This window comes from Indicator indicator, chromosome 19, assembly GCF_027791375.1.
Source record: "Indicator indicator isolate 239-I01 chromosome 19, UM_Iind_1.1, whole genome shotgun sequence".
NCBI classification, from domain to species: domain Eukaryota; kingdom Metazoa; phylum Chordata; class Aves; order Piciformes; family Indicatoridae; genus Indicator; species Indicator indicator.
In genome coordinates this window covers 20,456,712-20,467,864 of record NC_072028.1, presented here as the reverse complement: position 1 = coordinate 20,467,864, position 11,153 = coordinate 20,456,712, and the positions used below count along the sequence as shown (strand labels likewise).

Here is an 11,153-nt window from a genome sequence, read left to right as displayed (position 1 = left end):
GATCACTTTGGAGGCTTGTTGTGGTGTGGGTCAAATAGGGGTCTCCAGAGCGCATTGTTGCCCAGGGCTGTGCTCCTTCTGTGCCATCAGTTTGAGGGTGAGCTGCTCGGGGTCCTACAAATCCCAAGCTCCTGGTGGTGATGGGGATTGGTTCTGCTGAAGGGAAAGGGAATGAGTTCCTTGGGAAGGTGCCTGGAAAATCCCTGCTTGGAGGGAGCAGGGTTGTGTCCCTGCTGGCTCTGTAGAGCTCTGTACATAAACCTCGCTGGGCTGAGCAGCAGCAGCCTCAGGGCAGCATCTGTCTGTGTGTGTGGGAGCTGCAGGACAGGAGCTATGCCCCATTTCACCTCCTCACCAGGATCTTCCTGCTCCCTCCCCAGCTGGCCCTGGCACACCATGAGTGCAAACACCCCTGCGAGGGGGCCAGCCCCTTGCTTGGCAGCGCTCCTGTGCTGCCCCTCAGCACCCAGGGCGGGGGAGGGCGATGCCATCCAGCCCTGTGAGAGCTGTGCTCCCATGGTCTGGGACCTTGTTATCCCCCCCAAGGAACCCTTCTAGGGACAGAGGGACATCAAACAGATGCTGGGAACAAAGCCTTTTTATTCAAAGGGCCTGCAGGGTGTATGAACTCCTTACAGAAGTAGTTCCTTGGCATGGGAAAGAGGCTTGATCCCACATCCAGGTGCATCGTTGGTGGAGGAAGGTTCCTGCTGGAAGCAGCATCAGAACTGCTCTTCTTTTCCCTTTGGAGAACCCTGAAAACTGGAGTGAAGCCCCCCAACCAGCCTGGAGCCCCTAGGGGGGAGCATTGCCTGCCCAGCTTGTTACAGCTCCTCTAGCCTCTGGTTCTGGGGGCAAGAAGCAGCATAAGAAGGCCACACCACGACCTAAGGCACCTGCTGGAGCTGCCTCTGAAGCCATGGGCATTTCCCTACTGCAGGAGGCTGCTGGCTGCTCCCTGCCCTGCCTAGCAGGCAGGAGGAGGTCAGGGAAGTCCTTCACACATCCCAGTCCTCCCCTAGGTGAGCAGAATCCTCTGGATCACATCCCACAATCTCCACTGAAAACCCACCCGTGTCCACTTCGATGCTGTGGATGCTGAAGTTGCCCAGCCCCTAAGGGGAAAAAAAAAGAAAAGAATTACTGGCTTGGGGCAGGAGCCAGCAGAGGGAGCTGGGCTCATCCCCAAGGGCCTGGGGAAGGCTGAGAGGACAAGAAGCAATCTCAGCCCCCTCAGGGCTGGAGCTGGGGGCGCAGGGGGGAAAAGATGCTCCAAGTGCTTCTGTGACAGGGAGCAGCCCAGGAGCTCACCTCTCACCTGGGTTTGTGCTAGGACGTGGTGCAAAGCCTCCTTCTGCCTGGGGGCTTTGGTTAAGACGTAGAGGAAGCCCCCACCCCCAGCCCCAGCCAGGCACTGCCCGTGGACGTGGGGCTGCAGGGCAGCCATCATGCGCCCCACGGCCAGCGGCTCGCAGCCGGGCGCCAGGCACTTCTTCTGCTGCCAGTAGCGCTCCAGGCACTTGCCAAGGAGGGGCAGGTCCCCTGTGGAGGGGAGGAGATGACAGATGGGTTCCCTCCATGCCTCTCCTGCTCAGCTCCACCTCATCTACCCCCAGGCCAACCCAGCCCTGGCATGCTGCTGTTTGTTTTGAATCCTCCATGGGGTGGGGGAAAACAAACTCTTCCCCTGGTGCAACTTGAGGCCATTTCCTCTTGTCCCTTGAGAGAAGACCTCAACCACCACCTGCCTCCAACCTCCTTTCAGGGCACTGCAAAGTGAGGTCTCCCCTCAGCCTCCTCACCCCTAGTTCCCTCAGCTGCTCTTCTCCAGCCCTGTTTTCCAGAACCCTCACTGCCTTCATTGCCCTTCTCAGGACCTGCTCCAGCCCCTCACTGTCCTTCTTGGAGTGAGGGGCCTAAAACTGACCCCATGATTCGAGCTGTGGCCTCACCAGCCCCTGCCCTAGCTGGGCAGACTCACCCTCTCTAACCCTTCCTTCCTCAACTCTTCACTCAAGCCTGGAATGTGGGGCATTGCCTGTGCCCTGGGGCAAGATTTGAGAGTCCTGCAGCTGCAAGAGCCTGCATCCCCCCAGGATGACACAGATTGTCCCCAAGGAAGTCTGTGTCTCTTCAGTCCCCACAAGGGCCAGGAACAGGGGCTCACACCTTGCCTCAAGGCCTGGGCACACTCCTCAGCGTTGCTCACTAGCATGTCAACGTTCTGCACGATGGAGGGCAGCCTGGCATACCAGTTCCTCACCACGTCCTGCAGGAGGCCAGAATGTCCTCATCACCACTTTCCTGGCTCCAGCAGCAGCGTGGGGAGGTGGTGCTGCAGCCACAACCTTCCCTGCCAGCTCCTGGTGAGACGGTGAAGCTTGGCAGCAGCCAAGGGGACAGGTGCCGAGGCTAGGACAGGCACCAAGGCCATGCCAGGGGCTGCAGCACCCATGGGCACCCAGGTTACCTGCAGCAGGTTGCGTGCCAGGCGAGTCTTGCCCGTGTAGACCAGCAGCAGGTGGTCATTGAGGGTCTGGGTAAAACCCTGGGGCACTGAGATCTTCTCCACCTCCACCCTGAGCGGCAGCTGGGCCCTTGACCGCCCGATTTTGATGCCAGGCACAAGCCCACCCACTTGGTCCTGCCAACCACCACCTGTGGGGTAGAGATTCTTCGGCTCCCACCAGCTCCCCCACCCTCTGGGCTGGCTTGCTCCCCACGGGCACTACCTGTGGTGAGCCTCTGCTCCAGGTGCAGCACGGCGTGGATGAGGGACTCGGTGCTGGCAGCCTTCCCAGCTGCTCGGTACAGAGAGGCCATCACCGCTCCTGCCAGGATGCTGCTGGTGCCTGCAGGGGGCACAGACAAAGCCAGGGTGCCCCTGAGAGCTGCAGGGGGATGCCCCTACCCCAAACTCCTCAGCACATTCCAGGATGCTCCATCCCAGTGCTGGCAGCAGGAAGCTCTTCCCTACCCCAAATTCAACACATCCCAGGATGCTCCAACCCAGTGCTGGCAGCAGGAAGCTCTCCCCTACCTCGAACTCCTCAGCACATCCCAGGATGCTCCATCCCAGTGCTGGCAGCAGGAAGCTCTTCCCTACCCCAAATTCAACACATCCCAGGATGCTCCATCCCAGTGCTGGCAGCAGGAAGCTCTTCCCTACCCCAAATTCAACACATCCCAGGATGCTCCATCCCAGTCCTGGCAGGACGCTCTCCCCTACCCCAAACTCCTCAGCACTTTCCCTGCAGACCTACCAAGGCCAGAGCCGTGGGGCAGCTTGGACCAAGTGTGCACTTCAAAGCCACCCCCGAAGTTCTCCATAAGCTGGGCCCTCAGGGGTTTCTCAGAGGGGAACTGCACCACCTGGGTGCAGATGAAGGCAGCTTTCAGCAGGGCTCCTGGGAACACGGAAAGCAGAGCTGCTGCCTGCTGCCTTCCTCCCTCCACCCAGCCTGCCCCCCAAAAACAGGGGACCAGCCGGGGCTTGGGAGGGAGCGGGGGGACACCTCACCTGGTGCATGGGGCTGGCAGTAATCCCCCAGGTGCTCTAGCTCCTGGCACAGCAGCTGGGTGGCCGTGGCCCCCAGGCTGAGGAGGCGCAGCTGGGGCTGGCTGATGCGCCGCACCCGGGCCCCGATGGGCCTGCAGCCGTCCACCAGCACCGCCAGGTCCACCACGGCCCCGCCGTGCTCGTAGGTGATGGGGGGGGTGTCACTCCAGCCACCTGCACGCACAGCAGCACCTAGCAGCACCCCACCAGCACCCAGGCTGCTCTCCCCAGGGTGCAGAATGGGTTTGGGTGGAAGAGGCCTTTGAGATCGAGTCCCAACTGTTAAAACGTCACCGAACCACAGAATCACAGGATGGGAGCAAGGGGTGGGGAAGGGACCTCCAGCAATCAGCCAGTCCAACCCCCCTGGAGTTGGGGGTGCAAGGTCACCCAGCAACACATCCAGATGGGTTTTGAAAGTCTCCAGAGAAGGAGGCTCCACAACCTCTCTGGGCAGCCTGCTCCAGGGCTCCAGTGCCCTCACACAGTCAAGAAGTTTCTCCTCGTGTTGAGGTGGAACCTCCTGGGTTGCAGTTTGTATCCATTGGCCCTTGTCCTGTCACAGGACACCACTGAAAAGAGTCTGGACCCTTCTTCTCGGTACTCACCCTTCAGATAGTTATAGATATTGATCAGACCCCCTCTCAGCCTTCTCTTTTTCAGAGAAGCACCTTGGCCCTCAGCACCACATCTCCAGGGGTGGGGACTCCACCATAGCCCTGGGCAAGCCTGTTCCAGGCCTTCACAAGGCTTCTGGAGGAGAAACTGTTCCTCATGTCCAACCTAAACCTCCCCTGGTGTCACTTGAAGCCGTTTCCTTTTGTCCTATAAGCATCCCAGGGGTGAGACAGGGATCATGGAGGGACACACTCACCAGAGAGGTCCAAGCGGGCCGGACAAGCCACCTGCACCCAGTGTCCTATGGGGGGCAGCTCTGTGTGCCCCACGGTGACAAACTGGCACGAGGACATCACTGCCTGCCGGACCAGGATCTGCTCTGCCCCCTCGTAATGCCGAGCTGCTCTCACCAGCAAGGCTGGGCTGGGGAAAGAGAGAGATGCTGAGCTCCCCAGCACAGCTCCTTGGCTGCAGTGGTCCAGCAGCTGCTCACCAGCCCCGACCCCCGCTCGCCAGCCCCAGCCTCTCCTCCTCGCCAGCCCCAGCCCTGACCCCCGCTCGCCAGCCCCAGCCTCTCCTCCTCGCCTGCCCCAGCCTCTCCTCCTCGCCTGCCCCAGCCTCTCCTCCTCGCCTGCCCCAGCCTCTCCTCCTCGCCTGCCCCAGCCTCTCCTCCTCGCCTGCCCCAGCCTCTCCTCCTCGCCTGCCCCAGCCTCTCCTCCTCGCCTGCCCCAGCCTCTCCTCCTCGCCTGCCCCAGCCTCTCCTCCTCGCCTGCCCCAGCCTCTCCTCCTCCCCTGCCCCAGCCTCTCCTCCTCCCCTGCCCCAGCCTCTCCTCCTCCCCTGCCCCAGCCTCTCCTCCTCCCCTGCCCCAGCCTCTCCTCCTCCCCTGCCCCAGCCTCACCTGCTCATCCACTTCTGCCTCTCAGCAGCCAGCTCCTGGACCCCACCAGCAATGTCCCCGCTCTCCAGGCGCCTGAAAGCCGCTGCCCACTCCCTGTTGGCAGCAGGGCCGCTCCTCAAGCCGCCTTCCCCTCGTGCCATGCAGCCCAGCACCTCTGCCACACAGGCAAGCGCCCGCGCCGCGATGCCAGCATCACCACTCGTGGAGGCCACTGGAAAGGACAAGGAGGGCTGCAAAGTCACAGCCAGCCTGCAGTCACCACTTCTGGGAGAAGTGACTCCAGGGAGAGGGACTGACAGAACCCCAGCACGGTGAGGGTTGGCAAGGACCTCTAGAGATCATCCAGCCCAACCCCACTGCTCCAGCAGGGCACCCAGAGCAGCGTGCCCAGGGTCACAATGGCCAAGTGGAGTTGAAGCTCTCCAGAGAGGGAGACTCCACAACCTCTCTGGGCAGCCTGCTCCAGGCCTCCAGCACCCTCACAACAAACAACTTTCTCCTCCTGCTCAGATGGAACCTCCTGGGTTCCAGTTTGTGCCCACTGCCCCTTGGCCTGTCCCTGGGCACCACTGAGCAGAGTCTGGTCCCAGCCTCTTGCCCCCCACAGCTCCTTTAGCTCTTGCTGAGCATTGCTCAGCTCCCCTCTGGGGATGCCCTTCTCCAGGCTCTCAGCCCCAGGGCTCTCATCCTTTGCTCCTCACATTGCTGCTCCAGGCCCCTCAGCATCTCTGTAGCCTCTGCTGGACTCTCTCCAGCAGTTCCCTGTCTCTCTTGAACTGGGGAGCCCAGAACTGGCCCCAGTACTCCAGACACAGCCTCACTAGGGCAGAGGGGGTGGTGAACCTGCCTTGACCTGCTGGTCACATTCTTGTCAGGTGCCCTGGGGGTGCACCCCCATAGGTCACTGAAGAGGATGGGGAGCACCAAGCAGCCCCAAGACCCAGAGACACAAGAACAGCTCCCAGGAGCCCAGCTCACCCTCATCCAGCGTGTCCAGCACGGCCTGGTGGTAGCCCTCCTGGACAGCACTGCAGGCCAGGGGCAGGAGGCTGCTGTCCTGCCGCCCCAGCAGCACCCTCCGCACCTTGCGCTGCCCCTGCAGGAAGAAGAGTGCCCGGCGGGCACCCAGCTCGGCCGCCTTGTCCAGGCAGGGCAGCAGCTCTTGCCAGGACATGCGCCAGGCTGCCCTCCAGCGTGCCAGCCGCTCGCTGGGCGCCGCCGGGGCCAGCAGCCACAGCACATCCTCCAGCCCCAGCACCTGGCGGGCGTGCAGCACCGGGAACAGCCTGGCACTCAGCAGGCAGCGGCTGCTCCCCGCCAGCTCCGTGTCCCACAGGTCCCCTGCCCTGGCGGAAGGACAGCCCTTCAGCGCCCAGCCCTCTGGGAACACCTTCCAGGCAGGGAGGGGGCACAGAGGATGGGTTGGGGTGGCCGTGACACCTCCCCACTTGCAGCTGGGTGGCCTGGCCTGGCACAGGGCACCTACCGTATGCCTGTCCGATGGAAGAACTCGGCCCAGGGCACGTTCAGGTAGGTGGCATCTTCAGCAGGGCTCTGCAGGGGGACAGAGGGGCTGGTGGTGGCAGCCTGGCTTCAGAGGGAGCACCGTGCCAACCCTGCCACCCCCGTACCTGCCAGTCGTCCAGGCGGCCGGTGAGGGTGAAGACGCGGCAGGGCAGGTCGTGCAACCGGACGTGGTGGCCCTGAAGGACAACATCCTGCAGGGGACAGCCTTGCAGGGCTGGGGAGGAGCCTGAGGGCAGGCCTGAGATGAGGCAGCCAGGACCGATCTCCAGGGGACCCTGTGGAAGAGGCAGCAGGGCACTTAGTGCCATGGCTTGGCCCCAGGGCAGGCACCAAACCAGATCCCGACCTCAGAAGAGCACAGCCACCCTGGGGGACAAGCTGGGGCCAGGGACACACATTTCTTGGTCATGGGGCTGGAGGGACATGGGCTGCAGAAATCCAGGCCGGGTGACACCCTCAAGGGCTTGCAGCTGTGACAGACTCCCCAAGGTCAGGGTCTGCCCTGGTCCCCAGGAAGGGGTGCCCCAATGGTGACACAGCCTCCTTCTCTTCCTCCTGCCTGGGGAATGGTGACAACCACTGGAGTCCTCAGCACCAGCCCAAAGGCATCTCTGAAGGGGCAAAGCACCCCAAATCTCACAGCTGTGGGTCTTCCATCCAAGCCAGAGTCACCTCACCTTGCTGCCTGTTCTGAGAACCTGGGGTCACCCTCACCCCGGCCACATACCTGGAGGTGACAGTGCTGGATGACACTGCCAGCTGCTAGCCGAACAGCTCCTTCCAGCAAGCAGTTGGTGACTGAAGAGCCTTCCTCCAGGAGACAGAGTTGCTGCCAAAGCAGGGACAGAGAGGCAGGTGGGACCAAGCTCTGGCCACACAGCCCAGAGGAGGAACCCCCAGTGGTCTGGTAGGTTATGGAGGTGTTGGGTAGAAGGTTGGACTCGGTGACCTTAGAGGTCTTTTCCAACCTTGAGGACTCTGTGACTGTATGAAAACCCTGTGTGGGCAAGGCTGGGGCTGCAGGACGTACATCCACATGGGAGTGGGCTGTTGGGCAGAAGGGGAGGCAGCTGGCAGGGCCGGGCAGGAGCGTCAGGCTGCGGAGGTGGTCGCTGGCAGAGGTGCTCAGGTAGTCGTAGGACGCGTTGGGGATGCAGGCTGGAGGGCAGGCAACACACCCATGGCTCGTGTCACACCCACAGGAGCCAAGGCTGAGCATTCCCCAGCTCAGAGAAGACCTGGAGACCCGCAGCTGTGGGGTGAAACAGCCGGGTGCCAGGCCCTGCCCTCCCCGTGCAGGCAAACAGCGGGGTCTCAGGGCTGGGTGGCATCGCCTGCACCCACCCATGCTGAGAGGGAAGGCACGGAGAGCTGCCCACAGCACAGAACGGGCACTCCTCACGCTGGCATCACCACCACCCTTCACAAAGTCCTCCTCTGCCACTCCTGCTGCCATGCACAGCACCATGTCGAAGAAGAGGGAGAGCTGGGGAGAGAAGGGACCCATTGGGTGCAGCCTGACCCTGACTCCCTCCAACCCTGCTGCTGGTGGGTGCTCCTGTGCCACCCGAACCTGGCAGCACGGAGGCAAATGGGCCCTATGGAGATACCCCAGAGGGGCACCCCATGGAGGGGCTGTCACCTGGATGGGTGGTGCCCCCGAGTCCAGCCCCATGTAGGTGCAGGCATCCAGAGGAGGGATGACATGAGTGGCCAGGAGCTGCTCGGCAGCATCCGAGGAGAAGAAAACCACCCCAGAGACCTGCCAGGGCACAGCAGGGCTGAGGGCACAGCCACAGAGACACAAGGGACAGGGCTGGCACAGCCATAGCAACACCCAAGCTGTGCCATACCAGTGGGACAGTGCCATCGGGCCCCGCACACTGCTGGATCTGGGCTTCTGTGCCTTTGTAGATGATGTCCTGGACCAGCCCCTGGGGTGAGACCACCTTGATGAGCTCTCCAGAGCCCCCCAAGGCAAGCAGCTGTAGCAGGGCTGGGACCTCAGCATGAAGGGACTGAAGGGGTGGAGATCCCTGTGCCTCCAAGGGATTTCTCTTGAAGGGCTCCTGACCTGCTCATCAGTGAGGTAGACTCCATGGTTCCTGGCATATGCCTGGCTCCCGGGCACTGCAATCACTCTGACTCCCTGGAAGCCATCCCAGTTGATCCCTGGGGAGACGGACACAGACCAGTAGCCCACTGGGGCAGTGTACACAACCACAGTGGGCACAACAGCCTGAAAACTGGGCCCACAGTGACACCAGCCTTGGCCACCTTGCTGTGGGCACAATGGATGCTCCCAACCACTCGCAGGTCAGCACTGCCCAAGCATCCACATCCTTCATGGGAGCATGGCACAAGCTGTGCCACTGCAAGCTCCAATCCTTGTGCCAAGCCAGATTATATGCTGGGAGCAAGGCTGGCACCACTCACCTGGTGCTGAGGGCACAGTGAGGAGCATGTCGGTGCTGCAGACCCACACGCCGGGTGGGGAGCCCACACAGAGCTGCCAAGAGAAGGGCCACGTGCCCAGGGATGGCACAGAAGTGGCTTGGCCCTCACAGGGCACCCAGCACCCTTCCCACCATGCTGGGAGCCAGTTGAAGGCACCCTGAAGGATTCAGGAGCAGCTGAACCCACCCCCCCCACCAGGGTGCCCAGCGTTGCAGGGCACAAGCCCCATCCCAGAGGCCACGCAGACCTGGTGTGTCATGGTCTTCAGCAAGCTGTCCAGGTTGCAGACCAGAGCTTCAGCCTGGGCATTGGGCTCCTCCACAGGCAGGCAGGTGAAGGCCCTGCCACAGTCATCAAAGGAGAAGTCTCGGCCCTGGCAGGACAGGGGACACTGAAGGGTCACAGGGAGACAGGAAGCATGGCAGAGGGATCCCGAGCTGGGGCAGCTCTCACCATGTGCAGGATGAGGATGTGAGCTTCCCTCAGGACATCTGAACTCACCACCTGAGAGAGAAAAGCAGGGGACATTCAGCTGGGATGCAACAGCTCCCTGCTCCCATTTCCAGCCTTTCCCCAGGCCCACCAGCAGCTGCCACCCGGCTCCTAAGATGAGACAGCCACCTGCCTCTCCTGCTTCTAGCCTCCCCGGGCCCACCAGCAGCTGCCACCCCACTCCCTCTCTCCCAGAGCGGAACAGCCACCTGCCCCTCCCGCTCCCAGCCTCCACCAGGAGCTGCCACCCTGCTACACCCCCGTCCCCAGCCTGGGGCAGACCCCTCACCGTGCAGCCCGCCCTGGCGCTGAGGTGCTCGGCCGCCACCAGCAAGGCGTTGAGGGTGGCCCCGCCGCTGCCCAGGCGGTCCCAGGGATCCTCCACGGCCAGGAGGAGCGGGGGGGGCCGCGGGCCCAAGCCGCCCCTCAGCCGGCGAACCTCCAGCTCTGCCAAAGGAGAAGGCGGTGGCGCTGAGGGCTGGCATCGCCCTGCTCGGTCCCTCTAAGGCGGGGAGAAGGAGATGAGATGAGCAGCCCCGGTGCTTGCCTCGCTGGAAGGCGGCGACACAGCCGCCGCGCTGGCAGGTGAGGAGGACTCCGCTCCACTCCGCCGCCATGGCTACCGGCCCGCGCGGTGCACGCTGGGACTTGTAGTCTAAACCCTACGCAGGGTCACAGGGGTTGTCGTAGCAATATAATACAACTCCCGGCGTGCACCGCGAGGGTGGGTCCCGGCCCCTTAAAGAGACAGTGCGCCGAGACCCTCCCCCGCGGGGCATTGTAAAGAGGGAATGGGGGTTTGGGAGGTTTCTGCCCTAAAATAGGTCTCGGAGATGGTGAGCACTCTGGGGCATCCTTGTCATGAGCCTAGGTACGGCTCCTTGCGAGCACCCCTGCAGTGGGGTGCCCGAGTGTGGGCGCTGGGTGCCCGGTGGGTACCGGGCTGGGTAACAGGGTGGGTATCATCAGGGATAACAATGCACTGAGGTGGGTAGCGGAATGGTTACCAGGGTAGAGAGATACCGGAGATGCCAGAGCACGGAGGTGGGTACCAACATGGGTACCCGAGGGTGCTGGTGTGCCTGGGGTGGGCACTGGGCTGGACACCACAGTGGGGGGGAGTCTCGTGGTCAGTGCCAAGGTGATGCCAATATATCAGACTGGGTCTTTGTGGGAACCAAAGGGGGTAGCTAAGGGAATATTTACCTGGGGCTCTCTTTGTGGGAGCCCCAGAGGTTGGTAAGTGATAGGACATTTCCACAGAATCACAGAACTTGTCAGGGTTGGAAGGGACCTCAAGGCTCAGCCAGCTCCACCCTCCCTGCCATGGGCAGGGACACCTCACACCACAGCAGGTTGCTCACAGCCACCTCCAGCCTGGCTGCAAAAACCTCCAGGCATGAGGCTTCCACCACCTCCCTGGGCAATCTCTGCCAGTCTCTCACCATCCTCATGGGGAAGAACTTCTTCCTGACATCCAATCTCAATCTCCCCACTTCTAGTTTTGCTCCATCCCCCCCAGTCCTGTCACTCCCTGACACCCTCCAAAGTCCCTCCCCAGCTTTCTTGTAGCCCCCTTCAAATCCTGGAAGGCCACAAGA

General features: G+C 62.3%; 1 protein-coding gene across 1 annotated transcript; it reads right to left on the bottom strand.

The window, feature by feature from the left end:
• Nucleotides 1-998: 998 nt before the first annotated feature.
• Nucleotides 999-10,169, bottom strand: FCSK (fucose kinase). Its single transcript, XM_054389758.1, has 23 exons — nt 10,100-10,169; nt 9,842-9,999; nt 9,514-9,564; nt 9,308-9,433; nt 9,040-9,112; nt 8,678-8,775; nt 8,457-8,537; nt 8,246-8,365; nt 7,948-8,089; nt 7,634-7,761; nt 7,331-7,432; nt 6,708-6,878; nt 6,563-6,630; nt 6,055-6,422; nt 5,077-5,287; nt 4,434-4,600; nt 3,521-3,733; nt 3,264-3,407; nt 2,733-2,852; nt 2,471-2,658; nt 2,170-2,269; nt 1,319-1,542; nt 999-1,115 (listed from the first exon to the last, which is right to left on the bottom strand). Exons 1-23 carry the CDS (start codon nt 10,167-10,169, stop codon nt 999-1,001), a joined length of 3,240 nt encoding a protein of 1,079 aa, XP_054245733.1.
• Between the last annotated feature and the right edge of the window lie 984 nt (nt 10,170-11,153).

Excerpts from the sequence above, each read along its gene's own strand:
- FCSK (XM_054389758.1), bottom strand. The coding sequence starts at position 10,169 with ATGGCGGCGGAGTGGAGCGGAGTCCTCCTCACCTGCCAGCGCGGCGGC. Across the intron at positions 5,288-6,054 it reads GCTGGACACGCTGGATGAGG|TGGCCTCCACGAGTGGTGAT; the intron begins GTGAGCTGGGCT and ends TGTCCTTTCCAG. Across the intron at positions 3,408-3,520 it reads CTGCCAGCCCCATGCACCAG|GAGCCCTGCTGAAAGCTGCC; the intron begins GTGAGGTGTCCC and ends CCGTGTTCCCAG.